Here is a 25,666-nt window from a genome sequence, read left to right on the forward strand (position 1 = left end):
TGATCTTGTGAGAGAGGGTCTAGGGCGGGCGCAGGTGGAATATTCTGAAGGCATGTCTAGACTGCGCTGGAGATGGAGCGACGTGAGTGGATCAGGACATCGGGAGGGGCGGGGGCCAGGTATGGCTGATGGTCATGTGATGCCTGTGTATAAAACCCCTGGAACCTGCTGAGCAAAGAAAAACAAAGCGTTTCTGAAGAGTGTGTGTGAGAGAGAACAGGGTTAAAGGAGAACTCCGGTCAATTTTAACATTGAGCTCATTTTTTTGTACATTTGGAGTGCTGTCAGTACAGAGAACAACGACAAAAATCGGTGTTGCCTACACCGAGTTATCCTCTTTTTAAAATTTGCACCCTGTTGACTTCAATGGGGCAAGTTTTAAACCTGCTTTTAGCCTCTTAACATCCTTGATGTGTCATTACAAGTGCACAGGTCATGTGAGTGATTCCTTCTGAGTGAACGCGGGTGAATCTGACTGCAGTAGATGTGAAAGAAATATATAAAAAATGATGTTTATTCAGCCAGCGCACATACCTGTATTTACATCCTATTTTCGGTCGAAGTCCACAGTAGTCGATTGTCGAGTTCACGCGCGTGATCATAGGTACTAAACCTATGCGCGTGAACTCGACAATCGATTACTGTGGACTTCGACCGAAAACAGGATGTAAATACAGGTATGTGCGCTGGCTGAATAAACATATTTCTTTCACATCTACTGCAGTCAGATTCACCCGCCATTCATGCCCCATTGGAGTCAACAGGGTGCAAATTTTAAAACGAGGATCACACGGTGTAGGCAACACCGATTTTTGTCGTTGTTCTCTGTACTGACAGCACTCCAAATGTACAAAAAAATGAGCTCAATGTTAAAATTGACCGGAGTTCTCCTTTAAGGTGACATTTAACCACTGAAGGATGCAATGTGTGCTTAGAATCTGCACAACACAAGGTGACTGATATCTCGTGGAGCATCTAAAGCATATGATGCCTTAAAATGCTGGAACAGAGCTAAACTTTGAAACCAGCAAACACAGTGCACCAAATTCCCCTTCATAACCAAAAAAATCCTGGATATCACTCTAAATAAAAAAATGGTCATTTGCATTATGGGTCAAAAATGGGTTAAAAAAATGGGTCAAAAAGTTAGGATAAATGTCTATTTATGAAATAAACATATTGAATATTGAATAGCTTACGTTAAATTCACCATCAAATCAAAACCGACATATTTTTGTCAAAGACTCTGGATGGGATTCAGAATGATGATCAAAACACAGATGGAGTAGATGGAGTCCATCAGCATTCATTCAACATTGGGTTCAACATTTCATTCGGTAACGTCAGCAGTTTTGAACTTGTATGCTGTTTAATGATTTGTGTAAGCAATCTTCCATGAATTGTTTCTGCTTCTTCTTCACCTGCGTAATAATAGCCTAATAGCGCCCGTTGAATAGCGCCATGAAAACATGGATAGCAGGACATTTCAGTCAGTGGCGGGGAAAGAGAAAAGTAGGATTGAAGTAAATATACCAGTGGACTAGCCAACACAAAAATTCAAATACTCAGAATTAACGTCATATCTGTTTTCTTTAAAATCAATATTTCCTTCTATGTGAAAAAAGTATTTAATGGCAACTCAATCAAAAGAGTAAACACAACTACAAGCCAAGTGTACTTCATTATACTTTTAAGTATATCTCAATCAAAGGATTGAGTACAAGTATAGGCCAAATACACTTAGACTTAAATATTATTATATTTATACTTCTGTCAGTATAAGTCAAGTATAATTAAGTGCAATTTTAAGTATATTTCTGAGAAGTACATAAAAGTAGACTGAAAGTATACTTTCTTATTTTAGTTTAAAAAAGGATACTATAGCACACTTGAATAAACATTTTTTTCATAAGGGAAGAAACACACAGACTGAAGCTTTGTAATAAACACTTAAAAGTGAGAATAATCTGTGTATTATAGCGTATTGATAGGATAAAAGTGTTTTTAAAGTGCCCCATAATGCTATTTTAAACATTCCTCCTTTTGTTTTAGAGGTCTCCTACAACAGGTTTACATGCATCCAATGTAAAAATATATATATATACATTGAAGCATCACCTCTTTTCTCACAGTGTCTGAAACGGTTCAATCAAGACTCCAGTCTCTCTAAACCCTTCCTTTCCGAGAGCCTACTCTGCTGTGATTGGTCAGATGGCCCAGTCTGTTATGATTGGTCTACTGATTGCAGCGCGTTAAAAATGAGACCCTCACTACCATATCTGAATTTCAGCTCCGGAGGCTTCCTCAGCACTTGATACACAGTGATACGAACAGTAATGATGCCGTTGGTGTGGCGGGGGGGAGTGATAAAGCGAGGTCTGCAACAGGAGAGAGAGTGCGGAGACTCAGTAAGAACTGGGTCAAGTGCATGATGACTAACACCTGTCTCTGATTCTAGTAATTGGTGGAGAGACAGGATATAAGACAAAGGCCGACCTGGATGGACAGAGAGAGAGATGTACCTGAGTTCAGTCAAGCTGAATGAAAGTTATTTGAGTTGATGTGCTGATGTGAGTAGTTTAATAAATACATTTGAAAAATATTCTCGCTGCCCTGACTTCTTTTCCCTTCATCCTTGAACCTTATTACAGTCGGTTTCACCGTATCAATTCCAGTGCGAGTCCTCATCCTTTGGAAGTGCATGCAAAGTGGATTCGCAGCACAGAAAACAGTGTGTTCTCAACATGATGACAACACATGTTGCTACAACATGTTGCTTCTCAGCTAAAACTACAGTGTTTGAGGCTCAAAGTAGACGTTGTTCGCGGGCAGCCGATGAAGACCATAGGCTGGCATTATGCAAATTTGTTCCAAACCTACATAGATGACGACTTCTTTTGGCAGTTCAGAATCAAATCTGTGTTTTAGGAGACAATCGTCCACTTTGATCTATGAAACTTGAAGCTATATTACACACTGCATGAAAGGTAATATTTGAAAAAGCATAATTGGGGCACTTTAATCACTCTCAAGTCCCTTTCCAGTTATCACCGGCCACTGTTCGAGTGAGAGAAAACACTCCTTGTTTTGTTCTACTTTCCACACATATTCCTCTCATGAGCGGCACGAACATGGATAGGCGAAGTTTAACTTGAACTGTTTGAACTTGCGTGATGTGCTCGTTCACGTTTGCATTCCAAAACCAGCACTGTTGGGTTACTGATTACGAATGATTATTAACCCAAATAGGGTGAAATCAAAATCAACCCAGCGTCTTTACACAACAGTCTCAAACCAGTGTTGGATCCAATAATTCACGGCTATTTTAAAACCACAAGTATGTGGATAGCAGATCTGATTCAGTAGAAGAATAGGCACATTATTATACAGTACAGTTAGTAGTTAGAGTTCCCACACTTCCCCTCCCAATCCTGGTGTCAAATGCACCCACCCATCACCCCTTACCTGAGGGCCACTTAACTTTTCGAGTGGACTCTCTACGCAGGGCATGGCCACCATGGGCATGTTGAGCGAGGGCTCCAGGCGCTGAGGGTGCACAGGGGGCGGTAAGGGGGGCAGATAAATCTGGGTCTGCTTGAAGTTATTGATCACGCACGAGACCTAGAGGTGTACCAAGAGGGGAGGTTAACAATGGCAACAAAAATGTACAAGGTATTTACTGTATGACAATGCAGGATTAAGGGTTTATGCCCAGAGCATGTTCAGCCTTGGCATGTTGTGATTGTACTAAGAGGATGAAGGATGCAGTCTAAAGCCAGTGGATTAGCTGCAGACTTACTAAACATCTGAGTACTAGTATTAGCTGTTAAACAGGCCTGTGCTCAGAGTAATGTCCTGTTTCACCCTCTGGCATGGCGTGAGACTTTAGATGTATGTCAATTCACACACTATTCATTCCTAAATAGTTTGCAAGAATGTGTGAAATTTAGATCTTAGTTCGATGAAATAGTCTTATTTCAGGGTGGATTTTCTGGCATTCTTTTTGAACTAATATTGTTCATAAGCCCTTGTACAACCAAAGTGGTAAGGTTTGTGATGAATTTACAAATTATGCATGTAACAACGGTGCCGTTTATGATGCAAATTCTAGCTATTCATTGATGTTGTATAGATGCAATGTAGTACAATGACTTACTATCTTATTGCATGCTCAAAATTATTACAGTAAGATAAGATTTAGGTAAGATTGTTTAATGTTTTTGACAGAAGTCTCTTACACTCACCTATTCAAGGCTGTATTTATTTGATCAAAACAGTAATATTGTGAAATATTATCACAATTTAAAATAACTGTTTTCTATGGAAGCTTGTTTCCGCCACAAAAGAAAAAAATTTAAATGATAATTGCGACTTTTTATCTCACAATTGCGAGTTTACATCTCGCAATTCTGACTTTATTTCTCAGAATTTTGAGATATAAAGTCAGAATTGCGTGAAATAAAGTCGCAATTGTGTGTTATAAAGTCAGAATTGCAAGATATAAAGATATAAAGAAATTCTGACATATTTTCTCAGAATTGTGAGATATAAAGTCCAATTCTAAGGGGAAAAAAAGACTGACTTTTTTTTTTTAACCTCAGAATAGTTTATCTCACAATTCTGACTTTATAACACGCAATTTAGACTTTATATCATGCAATTCTGACTTTATATCTCCCAATTGCGTATTATAAAGTCAGAATTGCGTGATATAAAGTCGCAATTGCGAGAAAAAAAGTCAGAATTCTGACTTTATAAGACACAATTGCGACTTTATTTCACGCAATTCTGACTTTATATCTCGCAATTCTGACTTTAGAACACGCAATTGCGACTTTATTTCACGCAATTCTGACTTTATATCTCAAAATTCTGAGAAATAAAGTCAGAATTGCGAGATGTAAACTCGCAATTGTGAGATAAAAAGTCGCAATTATCTCTTAAAATGTTTTATTCTGTGGCGGAAACAAGCTTCCATAGTTTTCTATTTTAATACATTTAAAAAATGTAATTCATTCCTGAGATGGCGAAGCTAAATTTTCAGCATCAGTCTTCAGTGTCACATGACCCTTCAGAATTCATTCTAATATGCTGATTCGCTGCTCAAGAAACGTTTCAATTATTATCAATGTTGAAAACAGTTGTGCTGCTTAATGTTTTTGTAGAAACTGCAAAAAATCTGTTTGATCAATAGAAAGTTCAAAAGAACAGTATTGATTAGAAATCTTTTGTAACATCTTACTGACCCCGATCTTTTGAATGATAGTGCATACATTTAGTTGAAGAATACACTGAACAGTCTGGCTGCGCTGTATGTATGTTCTGGTCTCCAAGGTTGTCAGATTCTCACCAGAAAAGCAGCGATAGCTCCTCCAGTGAGATATCCAGCGAGAACATCAGACCAGTGGTTGCGGTACTCAGCTACACGCACGATGCCCACCAGAACAGCCAATGACACAAGAGTCAGACAGAGAGTGGGTTTGGTCAGCCTTGTGCCTTTAGTCTTCCATACCAGCGTTACATACATCTGCAAAAATACACATTGGTATGCATCGCATAAACACACATATTTCACGACAATTCGCTCAGCTGTTTACAATTCAGTGTAACATTATGCAATATACAACATTTGTTGTAGGGTGCTTCTCACAGCACCTCAAACATAGATTTATCCATGCATAATACTCATTTGCCAACTAAACTTTGCCCATTCTATCCTTTTATTTGTGTTAGGTGTGTTTTTACTTCAAAAGTCTTCTCTTCACTGTTCAGGAGTTTATTGTGTGCTGCTCAATGAAGCTTCTAGCTGTTTCTCAAACTATGACTCTGATGTCCTCCTCATCCTGATGTCCGGGCTGTTCACTTTTCTCTGTGCTGGTTACATTGAGTAGTCTATGGAATAGACATCATCCCTTAAAAGATCTACACACTAATAGGGCTAATAGGTTTCTGGAGAAACTTGTTTGTTTTGGCTCTTTTTAAACTCTTTTTAAACCCGACTTGCAAGAAATACAAGTGTGCTCTATACTTCAGTAAAGTGCGAAAGACACTGCACCACTGCCGTCTCCACACTTCATTAAAGCTGCATAATCATTCTCAAGTGTGCTAATAATAGGAAAAAGATCTTGAGTACCAAATCAACACATTATGATCATTTCTTAAGGGTTATATAACACACGCTTTCCTTAGTACACTGGATTAATGCTTGCTGAAAATGGGGCTTTGCTATCACAGCATAGCATAATTCATTTTACAATATCTAAAAATAGAAAACAGTTATTTCAAACAGTAATAATCATTTACAGTATCACTGCTTTGTACTGTATATTGATTCTTTCAAAAACAAAAATCTTAAGAAATTATATTTTAATTTGGGGTTTGGCATCACAGCAAAACATTTAATTTTAAAATTATCTCAAAATATAAGACAGTTATTTTAAACATTACAGATTATATACTGTTTTAATATTTTTTATCATATTTTGATGAATTAAATGCTACATTGGTGAATAGAATTATGAATTTCTTTCAAAATAAAAAAAAATCTTAAGAAATTATATTATAAATTGCCATCACAGCACAAAAACGTCATTTTAAAAATATCTAAAAATATAAAACAGTTATTTTAAACATTTGTAATTATTATGTGTGTTTTTTTTTTTTGTAGTTTGATTAATTAAATGGCACATTTGGTTATTAGAAGTATGAATTTCTTTCAAAAACATAAAATATATAAAGGAATTAAATTGCAGTTTTGCTATCATGGCAAAAAAAAAATCTAATAAAAAATATCTAAAATATTTTTTTTTAAAATTGACATTAATAATGATTTACTATATTATGTTTTTCATTGTATTATAATTAATTAAACACCACACTGGTGAATAGAATGATGAATTTCTTTAACAAACAAAAATGTCTTAGGAAATGATATTGTAATATTGTAAACTGGGTTTTGCCATCATGGGTAAAAAATAAAATAAATTCTAATATATATATATATATATATCAGCAGCACTGATGAAGGAGAGTCAGGGATGACAGTGATTTCTACATACGCTGTGTCGTGTCTGATGTATACTCACCACCGTATAGACAGCGGAGTACATACTCAGTGCCGCGTCCTTCGAGGGGAATGATTTGCGGGCAGAGGTGATGAGGTACGGGTTTCCGGTGCAGGCTCTCCGCTCTGTGATGTACTGCAGCGCTGAATGGCAGCCCAGTGCGGTGTAGTTTGGCCGGCATGTAGACAGGAAGTGAGGTGTCTGGTTTCCAGTCACTACCTGCCCTGCATTGGCAAAGATGGTGGTGGTAAAGAGGCCAAAAGAATACACACCTGAGAACAAGAGGAAGATGCAAAAATTAACGTTTCATCAACCACTTGATAATTATAAGATGATTTTAATATGCTGGTCATTTAGAGTAGTTTGATATACACTATAGTATATGATATACACAAATTTTGGAGGCAGTAAGATTTTTATTTATTTTTTATGGATGCATTAAATTGATCACATCACAAAATATTTGTATTTCAAATAAATGCTGTTCTTTTGAACGTTCTATTCATCAAAGAATCCTGAACAAAATGTATCACTGTTTCCACAACAGCAAAACTATTTTCCACATTGATGATAATCAAAAATGTTTCTTGAGCATCAAATCAGCATATAAGAATGATTTCTGAAGGATCATGTGACACTGAAGACTGGAGTAATGATGCTGAAAATTCAGCTTTGCATCACAGGAATAAATTACATTTCAAATATATTAGAATAGAAAAATGCCCAAATGCCAGAAAAGAAGTTGTAACGTGACAGGAAAAGTTTGATTTTATATTTGAATAAGAACCCAAGAAGCAAAGAAAACCGGAGGCATTGCTTACCGAGGAAGCGTACGATGCGTCTCAGCAGCGGGTTGAAAAAGCAGCAGTCAGCCGCTATAATGGTCTTCTCCTGTGTGGCCTCAGGTTTAGTGAAGAAGGATGCGAGCTCCCCCATCAGTATCTGCAGGAGACAGACGCGGGAATGAGATTTCTCAGGTGCATAAAGCTTACAGAGAACAGCGCTTAGGGGGAACCACAATATTTATTTTCCTTAAACTGATTTCCAGATTGCCAAATGTACAAGGCAACATTTGTCACTGTCAAGACTGCACGTGTTCCAGCTCCAGAATTTACACGAAATTCACGAGAACGATAGAATCTCATTTTCAATCCCATGAATGTATAAATGCTAAATGCAGGCTATATATATCATGTTCAATGTGCCGTAATGAGACTGCATTCATAAAACATGAATCCTCACAGATTGGAAAGCAACACTACATGCTGACAAAATAAAAGTGTCCATGATAAAGAAAATATTTTTTTTTCAACTCTGAAAAGTGTTCTTAAAAATATGACTATATGTCGGTGTTATGTGGTTTTGACAATCTTGAATTTTTTGAAAACCATTTTCTAGAAAGGTTTACTTATAGACCATACTTCTTTATAAAGCATTTCTACAAATATCATGAATTATTCATCCATACATAATATTTTTTTGTTTTGTGTTTTTTTCTGCATGTTGGTTGCACCATCTGATTTTATACTTTTAGCCACCACCACCAAAAATAGCTAAATTATTCAGAAATTAAAAACATGTTCATCATATATATAGTGTTTTCATAAGTCGTTGTATGAATTAATTGCATTTTCAGTAATTACACTCAATGAAAAACTAATTATATCAAAACCAAGAAACATGGACAAGCAGAAAATACTTTTAAAAGACACAATTTGCCATGGTGTTTAGTTAGTTGCACTTGTGAAAAAGTTCGGTTGCCTCAAACAGCAGACGTCAGCTGTCACACTGAGACGCCATTTTAAGTGTAACTTAACCTGAAGTCTTTTAACTATTTAACCTCCATTGACATGAAGATCCAGGTCAGCGTGTTGTAAAAGTAGTGCTTGTTATTATAGTGCTATATTATGCACCTATCTATGCATCTATTATCCGATGTCTAATGCTTCATTTTCACCAATGCCACTCCAACCCTTTCACAGAGGGAAAATGGATTTTATTCAGGGACATAAAAGCCTGAAATTTCAGAGTGACCTTCAAATGTTTAGTGATGTTCTATGAATGATGTTTTGTGGGGCATATTGTGGCATTTTGAGGGCTCTTGTGTTGCAGTTTAACAACAACAACAAAAAGGTGAAAATAGACAGATAGAGGAAGAGAAAGCGAGAGAAAAAAAGAGAGAATGAATATTTCACTAGAACATCCTTGATATATCTGAGTGCACTGAAGCCGCAGTGTTGAAGCCGCAGTGATATGACAGCCATTATGCTTTCAAATCCTTAACACACATCGTGATTATAGCACATCTACTCTGAAGAGTTTCAAAGCCCTGGGAAAACTGACACACACACACACACACACACACACACAGATAGATAACACATTTGGAGTTCAACCAACGCCTCAGTGTCAAACATTAAAGGAGCTCCAAGCACTCTTAGAGTAGAGTTCACATTCGTGGAAACATTAGGGTTGTTTGTGGTTACTTCTGCGTTATCCTTCCGTAAAATAAAGCTGAGTAAAACATTTATTCTAAATGAATAAACGGTTCAGTCATTTAAAGGAAAAGTTAATTCTGTAAATAGAATAATAATTCTGTTATGATTTATTCATCCTCCTCACACATCATTCCAAACTCATATGACTTTGCTTTTTCAATGGAACACATGCTAATTTTCAATATTGAGAAACAGAGTAGTTGTAGCAACTAGGAAAATGTACATAAAAAAAAAAGAATATTGGTATTGTGCTTAGATTGTTTGATTTGTGATAACGCAATGAAACGCTCCAAATTGTGCGGACATATATACATATATATTTTTCTCTCATATTTTGATGGTTTAATTAAACTTAATAAAATTGAACAAATTTGGCCACTACTCTATATAAGATTTGAAAGTAGTGATAAAGGAAAAAACTTTCTGTGACTTAAATCTTGGTCTGATTATCACAAATTATGACTTCAGAAGACTTAATATAGCATCATATGGACAACCTTTATGGTACTTCAATGGAGATTTTCAGTACATTAAGAGACTTAAAAAAACTATTTTTATCACGTTTTTATGTTTAAAATGGCAAAGTTAGGTTTACTTAATTTGAACCTATATGGTTAGCATGAAATTAATATTCACCATTTCTATTTTCTAAATTTCTCTGAACATTTTATTCTTGCATACATCACAAAACCAGTCACAAGTAGCACGCGTATATTTGTGGCAATAGCCAACAATACATTGTATCCTAAAATCATTAGGATATTAAGTAAAGATCATGTTCCATGAAGATATTTTGTAAATTTCCTATACCGTAAATATATAAAACATTTATTTTTGTGAGTGGATGCAGCACATTCGCGAACATAAATGGACAACTTTAAAGGCGATTTTTTTGCACCCTCAGATTTCAGATATTCAAATAGTTGTATCTCGGACTATCCTAACAAACCATACATCAATGGAAAGCTTATTTATTCAGCTTTCAGGTGATGTATAAATCTCAATTTCAAAAAATGGACCCATGTGACTGGTTTTGTGATCCACGGTCACATATGTCATAATGACCTTCTGGTGAAAAAGACTTGTCTTTGGTGACGTATACAATCATTTAGTCCACTTTAACCCTGCAAGCTCACATTCATCTTTTAGATCATCGCCCATATCTCAAAATCCAGTCCTTTTCTTTTATGATAATCCATTTCAATCGGATGTACAGTACATCATTTAATACAGAAGAAATGATCTGTTGCTACTTCCTTTTCATCATGTCTCCTTTTGTGTCAAATGGGTTTGGCACAAATGAGGGCGAGTAAATAATGACAAAACTTTCATGTTTGTGTGAATTATCCTTTTCATTTATTGTTTGAACTGAAGCGGCAGAATTAGTTTACAGTGACATTGTCAGTCGAATTTTGCTGTAGTTGACACAGATAGCAAGAACGAAACTGCAAGACGTTCTCAGTGCTCAGTACTAGCTGCAAACCCCAAAGGCAACATTCTTGATCCTCACTTAACAGACAAAGAGGGAGCTGTCAGCGTCATTTCGTATAAATTAAGACACAAGGTTTAACTTGTCTTTTAGAAGCTGTAGCTAGAGAGGACAAAAAACACGGTCTTTAGAGCGGATTAATGGAAGCTGTTGAAGTGAAGTGCTTACATGTTTAATTGATGAAACAGCTCTGCTGACTCTGGAGACTTTGAGGGAAAGACAGAAGGAGGGGACAAGGAGTTCAAAGCAAAAGAACACGGTGAGAAACAGATCGATAAACCACAGAAAGAAACAGATCGATAAACCACCGAAAGAGGGGGAAATCAAAGAGGAAAGAGAGATGGAAGCTGAAGTGGCGGGCCTGTCTGTTTCCTAAGGAAATCATGTGAACATCGTCGACACAGACGTTTTGTGGCAGCTGGGAATGCAGTCAAATCCAAAGCTTCTAGCAGAAAAGTAGAGCACCAAAAAATGCAAGCACTTAGTGATGTTGAAAACCCTCTACTGTCTACAGTGGGTGTCAGACTGTCAGTCAAAAAATAAACCATACAAGCACCACCGAATGATCCGAACATTCTGGCAAAGGTGTCATGAAAACAAATACAATCGGATGAAGTACTGTAAATCATGTAATCAAAACAGCAACAAAATTACAATATAAAACTATTGATGTATAGTCATTGACAATATGTATAAATGTACATATCTACACTGATGAGCCAAAACTTTATGACCACCTGTCTAATATGCTGTTGGTCCTCTGTGTGCTGCCAAAACAGTGCCGACCCGCAGAGGCAAGGACTCCTGAAGGTGTCCTGTGTTTTTAGGCACAATGACATTAGCAGATACTTCAAGTCATGTAGGTTGCGAGGTGGAGCGGCCATGGATTGAACTTGTTGGTCCAGCACATCATAAAGATGCTCAATCGGATTGAGATCTGGGAAATTTGGAGGCCAGGGCAACACCATGAAATGTTCCTTCCTGAACAATGGGTGCAGTGTGGCAGAGTGCGTTATCCTGCTAAAAGAGGCCACTTCCACCAGGGAACACCATTGTCATGAAGGGGTGGACCTGGTCTGTAACAAGGTTTAGGTAGGTGGCACATGCCAAATTGACGTCCACATGAATGGCCGGACCCAGGGTTTCCCAGCAGAACATTGCCCAGAGCGTCACACTCCCTCCACCGGCTTGTCGTCATCCCACAGTGCATCCTGGTGCCAACACTTCCCCAGGTAAACAGTGATGTAAAAGAAAACGGGACTCATCAGACCAGACGACCTTCTTCCACTGCTCCAAGGTCCAGTTCCAACACTCGTGTGTCCATTGGAGGCACTTACAACGGTGGACAGGGGTCATAGGTTCTCTGATTGGTCTGAGGGACCAATCAGATTGGTCGCAATCCCCATACACATCACAGTGGTGTGACACATTCCTACCATAACCATCATTACAATTTTGTGTAACTTGTGCCACAGTAGACTGTGGCGAGCAGGCCGAGGCCGAGGGCCGTGAGAGAGCGGCACGAGGCCGGTGGCGTGATTACTGATGAGCGACACCTGCACGACGCACCGGTCTCGTATCTCTCACGGAGGAGCGGAAGCATAAAGGAGGAGCGACGACAGTGAAGAGCGAGAGAGGACAGGCCTGGACTTATGTTGTGGTTTTATTATGTGACAGCAGTCGTCCGTGAGGGTCTTTTACTTTCGTTTTGTTGTTGATTTATTTTATGTCATTAAAGTCTTTAAATGTTCGCCGGTTCCAGCCTCCTTCTTCCCATAACAACGAACTGCGTTACATAGACCTTCTGTTTGACTTGGACCAGACGGGATAGCTTGGGCATCCAACACCGTCGCCGGTTTGTGGTTTGTCCCTCCTCAGACCACTGTTGGTAAATTCTCACCACTGCTGACCAGGAGAAACCCACAAGCCTCAGATCTTTATTCCCGCCCATTTCTCCTGCATCCAATACATTGATTATGAGAACTTTCTTACAATCTAATTTTCACAGACCTTACTTTGTGGCCTTGTTAGGAGATGATCAGTGATATTCACTTCACCTGTGACTGGTCATAGGTCACACCAACTCAACTACATCATTCACTCATTCACAATGCTACATGGGAGTGGACGGCCACCTCTATCGCACTGATATGTTTACCACAGTTCTCTGATTACTGGATATTTCTTTTTAACATTATGGCTATGCAGTTCTTAACACGGAATTTGCTTACGCTGATTACGATTAAGTTGAAATACCTGAAGTACCAGACTTCTGACTTCAGATGCATCTACCATTGATAACATCATGGTAGTTTTGTACTGACATCAAAATCTCTATGTATAAAGGGATGGAATGACTAAAATATCTGGAACCCAACTGTTGCACAGTACTGTCTAAAGTAAGTAAGGTCAAAAAAATGGGATGGCATTTTTACATCAGATGGGATGATCAGCAGTACTTGAACCACCAACTGTTATTTTACCCAGAAACTTGGCAAAAGTGTCTAAATACAAAATGAAGGTGCAGCAGGGAGCCAGAAGATTTGTGCACAAGGACAAAATTAACTTTAATTATGGTATTTGATAAAGGTCAAATTAAATGAAGAGAAGCATTGTGAAAATACATCTTGCAGAAATTAAATTTCTCAGAGGATGCCTGAGCCAAAAAAGCAGTCTGTAATTTGCTCTGTAATTTTTATTGAGGTTGTGTGAAGAAAAAGACAGACATGCTTGATTAAGTCATAAAGCATGCCTGCCAAATTTACATAACCCTGTCTTGTCTGACACTGTACCGGAAAGACCAGAGGCCAAGTGCATACACATAGCCATAATGTTAACACTGTCTTAAGAACTAGCAGTTACCCAAGGAGCAATCAGTCTTAATTTTCAGATTCAAATAGCTAGCTTATGTCTTAAAAAGTTATGACCAGTCTTAAAGAGAAAAACTTGTCAGAGTAGTCAAAGCTTTTTATGTAACCAGCTATAGCTTAATCAACATAAGTGTGCATGCTGGTCAAAGCTGGTTATTTTGGTGCTGGTCTAGCTGTTAGACTTGGCTGGTGAAGCTGGTTGACCAAACAAATCTAGCTTCTTGGTTAAGGAACCTGGTGGGTTCCCAATAACACCATATAGTTATGATTAATCTTTTCTGCAGGATGGTGCCCCTGGAACAACCATGGTTTGCAGAGCAGGACCGCATCACACCACCAACAGTACTGGACAATTCACCGGCAGTGCAAAGCCCCAGGCGTTGGCCCACTTCTCTTCTGCCAAACCAATTCTCTCGCTGGACTGGGTACTTATAATATACCGTACAGTCCATAATGACTTAGAACAATATTAATAATTCATTATACACTTCATGTGCCAAGGGCTTTTTGGAAAAGGAACACGGTCATCGTTTCTAGAGAGAAATGGGAAAAGTAAAGAATTGCTACGGTAAGATACTACTGCAATATATGAAAAGTAATAGTTCGACCAAAAGAAATGAAAATTCTGTCATAATTGATTCAGCCTCACATCATTCCAAATCAGAATGTTTTTCTTTCTTCTGTGGAACTCAAAAGCAGCTCATTACGAAAATCTTTCCAATACAACAAAATCATGTTGTTGTCAAACTGTCAAACAAGCTGTCAAACACAAAATCAATCAATCAATCAAACCATCAATCAATCAACTGTCCATTTTAAAGTGCCCCTATTATGCTATTTTAAAGGTCTTTAATTTTGTTTTGGAGGTCTCCTGCAATAGGTTTATATGCATCCAAGGTCAAAGAACACTTTATTTTTCTCATAATATACATTGAAGAATCCCCTCTTTTCTCACAGTGTCTAAAACAGTTGGATCAAGGATCCGGTCTCTCCAAACCCTTCCTTTCCGAGAGCCTACTCTGCTGTGATTGGTCAGATGGCCCAGTCTGTTGTGATTGTTCTACAGCTAAAAGCGCATATCAGAAACGAACCATATCTGAATTTCAGCTCCAGAAACTTCCTCAGCACTTGATATACAGTGATATGAACAGTATGGTTTTACCATATCAATTCGAGCCTGTGCCCTCATTACTGACGACTTGATTCAAGCATCATTTCTTTCTTTTGGGAGGCAATAACTCCATTTATTGAGCATTTTTATCTTTGAAACTTTGCAGTGCCTTTCCCTACACCACAGCTCATGTTTTAACCTTCTGCTAAATTTTATTATTTGCTGTTCCACAGAGAAAAAAAAAACAAGTAGCCTACCGGTAATTCGGATTTGGAACAACATAAGAGTGATTAAATGACGACAGAAATGAAGAACAATTTAAACATCAGCTTATCAAGAAATGATGCACTTCTTCAACACACACTAACAGTTTGCTCAGTAGACTTTCCAGTTCCTCCTGAGACTGGCAGCCCGCTTAGGATCTTTTCCAGGTGACATGCTCGAGGATACAGGCGAGGCGAATACACCCTGCTCTGTTTTCATAGCGTTACCATGGCATCAGTATGACAGCTGATGCACTCACGCTCCTGCTAATCCAATGCAGATCACAAATAGACCGCACCACATCACAGATCACATTCATTTCCACATGCGGTTAGGCAAATTTTTAGCTGTCGTTTGAATACACCAAACTGAGATTCCAGTACCAGTGTGTTTGCATTTATCTTTCCTGCGCATAATGTGTGTCCACTGTTATCACAACCACTGTTATTCCTTTCATCTAGTTGCTCTTTTCTCCTGCCCTTTTTGTGGGTTTTACACTCTGTCATTTCTGATTTCTGGGATTTTGTCCTTCTGTCTTTCTGCGGGCATCTCTCCAAGTACCATATAGAGAAACTGGGTTAGCGTCATCCCTCTATATCTCTCTCTACCACCACCAGCTCTTCTTTTCCCTTCATGCTTTATTCTCTTCTTTAAACTCAACACGAAATCTAATTTGACCCCATTTATTTTCCTAAAGAATCTTTTTAGTCCCGTTGTGGATTATTCATCAGCGCACATTACTGCGAGGAAAAACAAATGCTTGTCTTTGTAATCATTCATCAAAATGTAATAACGCTCTTCCTCTGAAATGCCTTTCCTTGGTGATGCAGGTCTAAAATACAGAGTGCTATTCGTTAGCATTCCCATCTCAATGGAAGTTTCTCGGCTAGGGCAGGACACGATTTGAAATCTGCCAAATTTTGGGCGCATATATAGCCATGTGTCTTGAGCCGTAAACGCCAAAAGACTAATCCCTTTGCAGCTGCAGAAAAATGGCTGCCACTTTTTGGCTGATGGCACCACAGGACTGCACAAAAACCCTTAGTGATTAACCTGACCTGTGAAATCAAAGTCCTTCAAAACAAACAGAGTACTGGTAAATATATGCTTTAATAAAATAAAATATGATATATTTTATTTAAAAAAAACGTTTATTTTTCAACCACTCACCTGCAACCACCTGACTCCTTTCTGGTAACGCCCACTTTTTACGACCCAATCATTTCCCATTCAAAATAAAAGTCCCATTTTTTTTTCTCACTCAATTTCCCTTTTCACAACACTGATAGTGATGTCAGGCATGATAAATTTAGTAGATAGTAGTTTTTATTTCATTTTAAAATCATACATTTTTGATTAATATACATTACCTTTCAAAACTTTAGGATCAGTAAGATTATTTTAATGTTTTAAAATACATCTCTTATGCTCATCAAGGATGAATTTATTTGACGAAAAATACAGTAAAAAGAGTAATATTGGGAAATTTTATTACAATTTACAACAACTGTTTTCTATTTTAACACTTTTTAAATTTCAATTTATTTATGCGATTGTAAAGCTGAATTTTCATTTAAGTTGAATGTCACATAATCCTTCAGAAATCATTGTAATATGCTTAGTTATTAAAAAAACCATTTAATATTATTATTATGTTGTTTCTTTTGTAGAAACCATACTGGTTTTTTTTTCAAGATACTTGGATGAGTTGAAAGTAAAAAAAAAAAACAGCATTCATTTGAAAAATAATTTTTGAAATAGAAGTCTTTACTGTCACTTCATTATAATGTGTATTCCCTGAAAAAAGTATTAATTTCTTTAAAACAGCATTTTACAAAACCCAAACTTTCCTATGGTAGGCCTACTGTAATTATTCATTTCTTTATTTTTAATTAATTGAACTTTATTATCCACCAATGTAGAAATATTTCTTTGCCTTCTCATAAGACATAATTTCATAATCTATTTTTTTTGTGCAATTAATACATTTTATAATCTTCTTATTTTAATGCACATTTACAGTTTCAAATGAGCTTTTTCTATTTAAGAAAGCCTTCTTCTCCCTTTTTTTTTGTTAATGAATATATTGTTTGCTGCTAGTTTTAGTTGTTATTCACTAATAATTTTGATTTGAGTGACTCTTTTCTATTGTAAACTCAAATACATATTTTACTGCTTACTGTGCACACTTCCTTCTTTCTTGCTACCTTTTTTTTTTGCTTTCTTGCTACCTAGCAACCTTGTAGAATCCCCCTTTCGTGATGCTATCTGCCACACTTTTCATTAAGGTCACAGCAGTGCTTGGGTTGAGCTGTGCACTGAAGTCCTGACACAACAAGTCATGTGAAAAGGCCTTCATGTTCTCCATTTTTCACATTTCCATCCACAAACAGTACTCGTTTCTTTCTTTCCTCTAGCACATCTTTCGCTCCATGCCCACATGGCCAACTCCCAGTGTTCCCGAGGCTGAGTAGGAGTGTTAAACAAAAGCTGATGCCTTAATCTAAGGCTTACTAAGATTAGGCTGTGGATCGTCTCCACAGAGAGAGGTTAAACACATCCGCTGGGCATTGCTGTACACTTACAACGGATGACACAGATCTCAATAAGAATATCATCTTTATGCGTGTATGTGAGTCTCTCTCTCTTCTTCCGTTCCTCTTTTTACACCCTATTCTCCCCAATAATGTTTTCCTATTTCATGCCTTGCTCAAACACTTATTACAGAAGTAAAGTGGATAATTTCAGGATTGATGATGCCCCATTAAAACTCATCTCATTTGTCTTTCAAAAAAATATTGTAATTTTAACTGTAAAACACTACGTTTTTAAGATTTTATACTAGGTAAAAACCTGTTAACTGGTTAGGTGAAATACTGTAATAAATCGGATGAGACAAATGACATTTCATTTCATTTTACAATAAAATCCAGTTAAATGTACAGTATTTGGAAGTGAAAAATAACAGCTTATAGTTTACAGTGAAAAAACATGTAATGGGCATTCCCAGAATTCTGTGTGCCATCTCATATTTGAGTTTTTTGTTGAATTAACTGTTTCTTATAGCTTTTTCTTCTCAGTAATGGACATTAGGGTTTCATGTTACATCTTATGTTGTCAAATTAATGTTTATTTCATTATATTAGTCATGTGACCATGAAGGTGTTTTTTATTTGTCAAATCAAGTCAAGTCATCTTCATTTATATAGCGCTTTTAACAATGTAGATTGTTCCAAAGCGGCTTTACATTGATAATAGGAAATTAAAGTAACAGAGATTGTTTTGGCTGTATAGCAGCTCTAGAATAAAGTTATTGTCCAGCTAAATTTAGTTTTGATTGATGCACTTCCGTCGCAACGATCATTAGTTATTAACTTAGGGCCGCTTACACGACACCGTTTTAACAGAAAACTCTTAAGTTCTCTCAGCGCAAACTTTAAAAACGCGAGCCTGTGAGAACACTGATGGCGTGCACATGCGTATTACGAGTTCAGTCTATAGGGATGCGCGTTTGAATATATATGTGCGCAGGCGTGTAGTCCTTCCCTACAAACCAACTCTCAACAAACTACTTGTCTGGCCTTAAAATGTATAATACAGGATTGTTATCGCTTCCGCTTAGCCACGTGAACCGGAACTATCCCAACAACGCTTTATCTGTATGTAAAGGGAGAGGTATTTGTGTGGTAAAGTGAGGTAAAGGGAGAGGTATATGAGTGCATGTCACTGTGTGCACCTTCTATACATTAGTATTATCTCTGCTCATGACAAAGCTACTAAAAAAGCTATTCACATTACATCAGTTAGTAAAACGTACATTTACTGTAAATTTAAGTTTCAAAAATCAAAATATTTGCTACCATATTTTATTTATATTTTATAACCGCCCATACCCAAGTATATAGTGAGAACATTATCCCCCTCTCACATGAATAATTATACAGCAATTAGTTCCGATCAGTACCGGGAAGTTTCGCTGTTTGTAGCCTATTACTCTCTCTCTCTCTCTCTCTCTCTTCTATCATGTGAGCATCCTCAGACAAACAGAATGAGGTCACAGAAACACACTTATGGCAAACCCGCATTACTGGCATATAGGAGCACACAGTCCCCAAACATCCATCATGAAAACAGAGTAGTGACATCAGCCAGCTGAAGCTTCTCACTGGATGAAGCTGTAAATCTCTGCTGGGCCAGAGCTCGCTTCAGATCAAACACACAGACTGTACCGGAGCTGCCATATTTACCAGAAAAACAGACTGCCAAAAACTCAGATAGCAGCATGAATATTTTAAGGTGTATTTGTTAGCATTTGTAGACTTCATTAAACGGAATAGTGTCCTTATTTACTCACCCTTATGTTGTTCCAAACCTTCATGCTGTTCCTGGAACCATGCAAAACACAGAAAAAGATTTTTTCCCCATTCAACGACAAAGAGGTGGTCTGATTTTAAGTGGCTGTTTACTGGCCGCACAATCTAAAGTTTTAATTAGTCTGTATTAGGGTCAAAAGTTCTTCACTTATCACTAGCCCTGTATGAGAAACAATGACAGTGATGCATTTATCTGATACAAAGCAGAAATGATTTTTTAATTGAAGAAATGGGACAGCTGCCAACAGCGTTTTTTAATAAATACACTGGCATTAAGAGTGCTTTGAAATAATTACAACCCAGGCTTGTTGGAAAAATGTACAGTGGTGGTCAGAATTAATGGCACCCCCAAAAATGGCTGTAAAAAAGATTAATCTGCATTATTTATCCTTTTGATCCTTCATTAAAAAAAATTGGTTGGATCTTCCATCAGGACAACGGTCCAAACCAAACATCAAAATCAACACAAAAATGGGTAACTGAGCACAAAATGAAGCTTCTGCCATGACCGTACCAGTCCCCTAAACTGAACCCTATAGAAAATGATTGGGGTGAACTGAACAGAAGAAGCACCAACATGAACTTGTGAATCTGAAGGATCTGGAGAGATTCTTTATAGAGGAATGGTCTCTGATCTCTTGTCAGTTATTCTCCAAACTCATCAGGCATTACTCAGATCTGTTTTCTTGGCAAAAGGAGGTTGCAAAAAGTATTTAATAACAGGGAGTCAATAATTATGGCCAGCGTGTTTTGGAGAAAAGCATTTATTTCATAATGTGATTTACCCCCCACTTTCAATTCTTTTACTTCATTGAAAGGTTAGATTTTTGCGCATTTTTTGAATGAAAGATCAAAAGGATAAACAATGCAGATTTATTTTTTACAGCCATTTTTGATCATATTTTCCAGGGGTGCCATTCATTCTGACCACCACTGTATCTGTGGCGCAAAGTTACTTTAATACAATATTGCATTACTCTCTGAAAAAGTAACTAATTGCATTGCCTTGTGTGTGTGTATATGTTATGTTCTTTTTGTCAGATGTTTGTTTGATTGTTGGTTTTTAACATAATAGGATTTCTTACTAAAATTTTTTTATGTAATTTTACTCTCTTTTAGGGTGACTTTTAACATCTGTCCGGGGACTGCAGATGAAAAATAGCCTTCTGGCTAACTCTGGCATATTGGCAGAGATGTTTATTAATATGCACTGTCCCTGTAATAATAAAAATAAAAAAAATAATAAAAAAATTACATTGGAAAGTAATGCATTGCATAGCCTCAGGCTGAAAGAAAATGCCAAGTCACACAAACCTTTCAGCTGTGCTATTCTGGATTGATGAAGAATCGGATACAGGAGAAGAGAGTTCGTACATCAGCAATAAAGCCATTTTTGCTTATTAGTATGGTTGAATTGGATCATCAGCAGGGGCAGCAGCAAAGACATTGGACACATAAAGTGAGATTAAATACATAAAGTATATTTGTGTAATTTAACATATTTAACTAGGTTTGTGTAATCATCTTAGCTTGCATTTCACAGTTTTTATTTATTTTGAGGAATACTGAATCTGTTTTTTGTGCGTGTGAGATGAGTAAATGCCTGCTCACATTTAGTCTAGAACTACAATAAGCATCATGTTCACACAGCGCACACAACGCCTCTGCACTTACTCACGGTTTCTCTCAGTAAGGGTACAGGAGAGCTGTCAGTCAATAAATGGGAAAACAAAGGAACTTGCGTTACTTATTTGAAAAAGTAACTCTACATATTTTGTTGTAAACTTAAAAGGAATGCGTGACTTGTCTTTACTACTTAGCTACTTGAAAAAAGGTAATCTGATTACGTAACTTTTACCGCGAACATGGCAACGTTTCATTACTTTGGCTATTGGACATATCACAGTAGTTCGGAATAATCTTGAGATGGGGTGGTGTGGCGCAATGGATAAGACACATGCCTTTGGTGTGAGAGACCCGGGTTCGAATCCACTGTGAGACACCAATGTGTCCCTGAGCAAGACACTTAACCCCTAGTTGCTCCAGAGGCGTGCGACCTCTGACATATATAGCAATTGTAAGTTGCTTTGGATAAAAGCGTCAGCTAAATGAATAAATGTAGATAAACATACATTTGCTAAAGCAACCATGCTATTTTAGCTTACTTCTGGAAGTCTTTGAGCTCTTTTATCTCTTTGAGCTCTTTTTATTTCTCTGTTAATTGTCTACTAAGGTGGACATTCAAAGAAGACTTGGAATATATATAATGTTGTTAAGCTAATTTATTGTGATTTTGTTGTTATATTCAGAGCTCTTATTGTATGGAAAAGACCCGCCTGGACATTCTGTTTTTGTGTTCGACAGAAGAAAATCATATGGTTTTGGAATAACATAAATAAATGTTGAAATATTTTTCAATTTTGGTGAACTATTTCTTTCACAGAATTCAAGGCATTGTGAACTGAACATTACTCCCCCCTGTTAATGAGACGACAGTTTTCGTCCCTATTGACTTCCATTGTATTTTTTGTAAATTTAATAGAAGTCAATGGAAATCAAAACACTTTGGTCACCAACATTCTTTAAAATATCTTATTGTGTGTTCAGCAGAAGAAAGAAATGCATACAGGTTTGGAGTGATGATGACAGAATTTTCATTTTTAGGTGGACTATACCTATAAACTAGCTGTACTGAAAAGGAGCTGACCCCAATCCAGTACTCAGTGGCACTCCATTTTTTAGGTAACAAAAACATCTATGACTGCAGAGAATTAGAGGGCCACTTGACATCTTCAGATGTGGAGCGTGTCTCAATAATTAAGCCCTTCAGCGGGGTTCAAACGCATGTTTACAGCACGAAAATCTGCGTTGTTTTAGGCGGGAGAGTTTTTCCCTTTTCACGATCACCGTTTCCAGATTCATCTCTCAGCAAAAGATAGAAAGCACTAACCGCCCACACACACTCCAAGAACCCACATATTCACACACGTGCACACTCATGCACGCACACACACAGGGCGCAGATGCAAACGCTCACTATCCTCAAGACAAAGAGATAAAGGCAGTTACACACAAAGAGAGCATGCTCACACATTCACACACATGTTGAGAAAAAGAAGCCTTTCTCTGTGAAACATTTTTTCAAATGCAAAAACAAATGTGAATGTCCCATTTATAAGTGAAATATGACCTGAACATTTCATAATTCACCCCTTTATATGCTCACATAGACACTTGTACATTACATTTTTTCCACCTGTACATTACATTTTATTACATAATATAAATAATAAAATACAATAAAAAATAATACAACAAAAAGAAAATGAAACGCACAAAAAGAATACACACAGCAAAAGATGTAACCACTTACTTTTTTCAGACTTGACATTCACATACAAACTAGACACACATGGCAAGAAAACACACAGCTTTGCCCAAATGAAACCTCAGGTGACTCTCAGCCCACAGAGGGAGCCTCAGGTGTCCCTGTGCACACTGCTGTCATCTTCCAAGTGAAGGAAGAAAAGAGCTTTTTTCACCTTCTGCTCTCATTTGCACAGATGAGGAACGTGTATGTGTGCGTGTGCAGTGTGTGTATAAATACTCAAAAGTGAAGAAAGCCCCTCTGATGTCTGATACTGTGGTATCAGACCATCTGTTTCTGTGATGTTGGGTGAGACACACATTAATTTACCCATCCTCTGAAAAATGAATCATTTGACACCGCTGGGAAATCTGTATTTTTTCCTGGCTAGTAGAATCGAGACTTGTGTTGACCTCATCTAGCTTACATTTATTACACTGCACCACACTGTAGATATCTGACCTTGTTAATGTCACTTTTGTTTGGTCTGACCTAAATAACAATGACATGACATCCCAACCCTGTCATCCAAACCGGAAACAGAGCAGGTCCAAAGCACGCTCTCTACGCAAGTACATGGACTACCATTCAAAGGTTTGAGGGCAAGATCTTTAAAAAAATGTTTTTACTTTTATTCAGCAAGGATGCATTACATGTATCAAAAGTGACAGTAAAATACATAGTTACAAATAAATTAAATTTCAAATTGGTGTTGTTCTTTTCCTGTTCACCAAAGAAACCTGAAAGAAAAGATTATCACATTTTTCACAAAAATATTAAGCAGCGCAACTGTTTTACTGTTTTAAACGTTGATAATAATCAGAAATGTTTCTTGAGCTGCAAATCAGCATATTAGAATGATTTCTGAAGGATCATGTGACACTGAAGACTGGAGTAATGATGCTGAAAATTCAGTTTTGTCATCACAGGAATGAATTACATTTAAAAAATTTTTAAATTGTAATAATACTTCACAACATTACTATTTTACTGTATTTTTGATCAAATAAATGCAGCCTTGGTAGGCAAAAGAGATGGTGTAGTCACATTAGTGAAATTTTATAGGGAAAATGGTTTTCAAATTATTACTTTTTTTGGGGGGAGGGGGGGGTGTCAACTGTCCATTATCAAGTGTAGTGATGCATCAAGAACCGTTCATACAAAATTCACTTTCAAACCAATAAGCCACTTTCTGTTGGTCAACACGCCAAATGTGTTCAACAACTTAAAACCAATGCGAAATCTTTCACCGAACGGGAAATTCCTGATCACATGGATTACAATTAAAAATGTTGGATTTATCCCTTCCCTACCCTGCTGAAAAAAGCTTAAATTCCACAATGGTCTCAACTATAGTTTTAGATGAATAATTCTAGTCTGTAACTGACACAACCTGGTAACGCTGTTTTTGTTGCAGGTAAACCAGCCTGACCCGTGTGAAAAGGTGACCAACCACAACCGGCATGAATGTGCCCAAAACAAACCAATAACTAAACTAATAAGTAAATGCAACTTCTTCCGAAGTGTTACCATTTGAACCAGTTAAAGGGATAGTTCACCCAAAAAAGAAAATTGTGTCATCATTTACTCACTCTCCATGTCGTACCAAACCCATTAGACTTTCGTTCATCTTCGGAACACAAAATGAAGATCTTTTTGATGAAAATCTGAGAGATTTCTGTCCCTCCATTGACAGCTACGCAACTACCACTTTGACGCTATCAAAGTAAAACGAATCCATATGAATTGAGCCATTTTATATAAACATTGATCAGCGAATATAAACAGAAACTGCTTGACCGCGCGAGAACAAGAATGAACACAAGAATGAACCTCATTGGTTCTCGCACGTCAAGTGAACATGCTTTAGCTTCTGTTTACCACACAACTGATGTGTGAGTTGATGAATTGTTTGTGAATAAAAGCCTAAATTAAATCTGTTCATCATCTCTTCTGAAAATCTGGACTAAACCGCTCAATTATATGGATTCGTTTTTAACGATCTCTTTATGAACTTTTTGAAGCGTCAAAGTGGTAGTTGCGTTACTGTAGCTGTCAATGGAGGGACAGAAATCGCTTCAATTATAAAAATATCTTCTTACAGGTTTGGAACAACATGAGGGGGAGTAAATGATGACAGAATTAAACATTTTGGATGAACTATCCCTTTAGGATAATCTAGGCTGATAGTGATTCTTATGTATATCACAATTATTTCTCTTACATTGCAATGAGATTAAAAAGCAAGCATGGAGCCATTTGTCTACAGATTTCAATATGAACTCAATAGCTTCTATATACATACATTTTATAGCTACTGTATAAACTTATACTGTATGTAAACAGCTGTCTTATTATGTATGTTATATGTTTCTGCTAAGACATTACTTTAGTAGCAAATTGTCTCATTTCATGATCCAGATTGTTAACAAATGGCAAATAAGTTAGTGAAATATCCAATGTATAAGATCACAACACACTGACACACATTCCCACTCAAACACACTCATTAACGATCCCACACACGCCGACACACTGACGTACACACACGTGTGGCACCTCAGAGAAGTGTGAGTTTATGAATGGCAGTAAAACTCTTACGGTGACAGTAGGGATGGCGGTGACCAGAG

General features: G+C 37.2%; 1 protein-coding gene across 1 annotated transcript; it reads right to left on the reverse strand.

Moving 5' to 3' along the window:
- Nucleotides 1-25,664, reverse strand: plppr2b (phospholipid phosphatase related 2b; the record flags this gene model as incomplete). The annotated part of the gene is made up of 6 exons (XM_084426241.1): nt 1-168; nt 3,466-3,621; nt 5,351-5,527; nt 7,086-7,336; nt 7,886-8,006; nt 25,638-25,664. Coding segments are annotated over 6 exons (768 nt in total), but the record flags the coding sequence as incomplete, so codon positions are not given.
- Nucleotides 25,665-25,666: the final 2 nt, after the last annotated feature.

This window comes from Rutilus rutilus (genome assembly GCF_951802725.1).
Source record: "Rutilus rutilus genome assembly, chromosome: 12".
NCBI lineage: Eukaryota > Metazoa > Chordata > Actinopteri > Cypriniformes > Leuciscidae > Rutilus > Rutilus rutilus.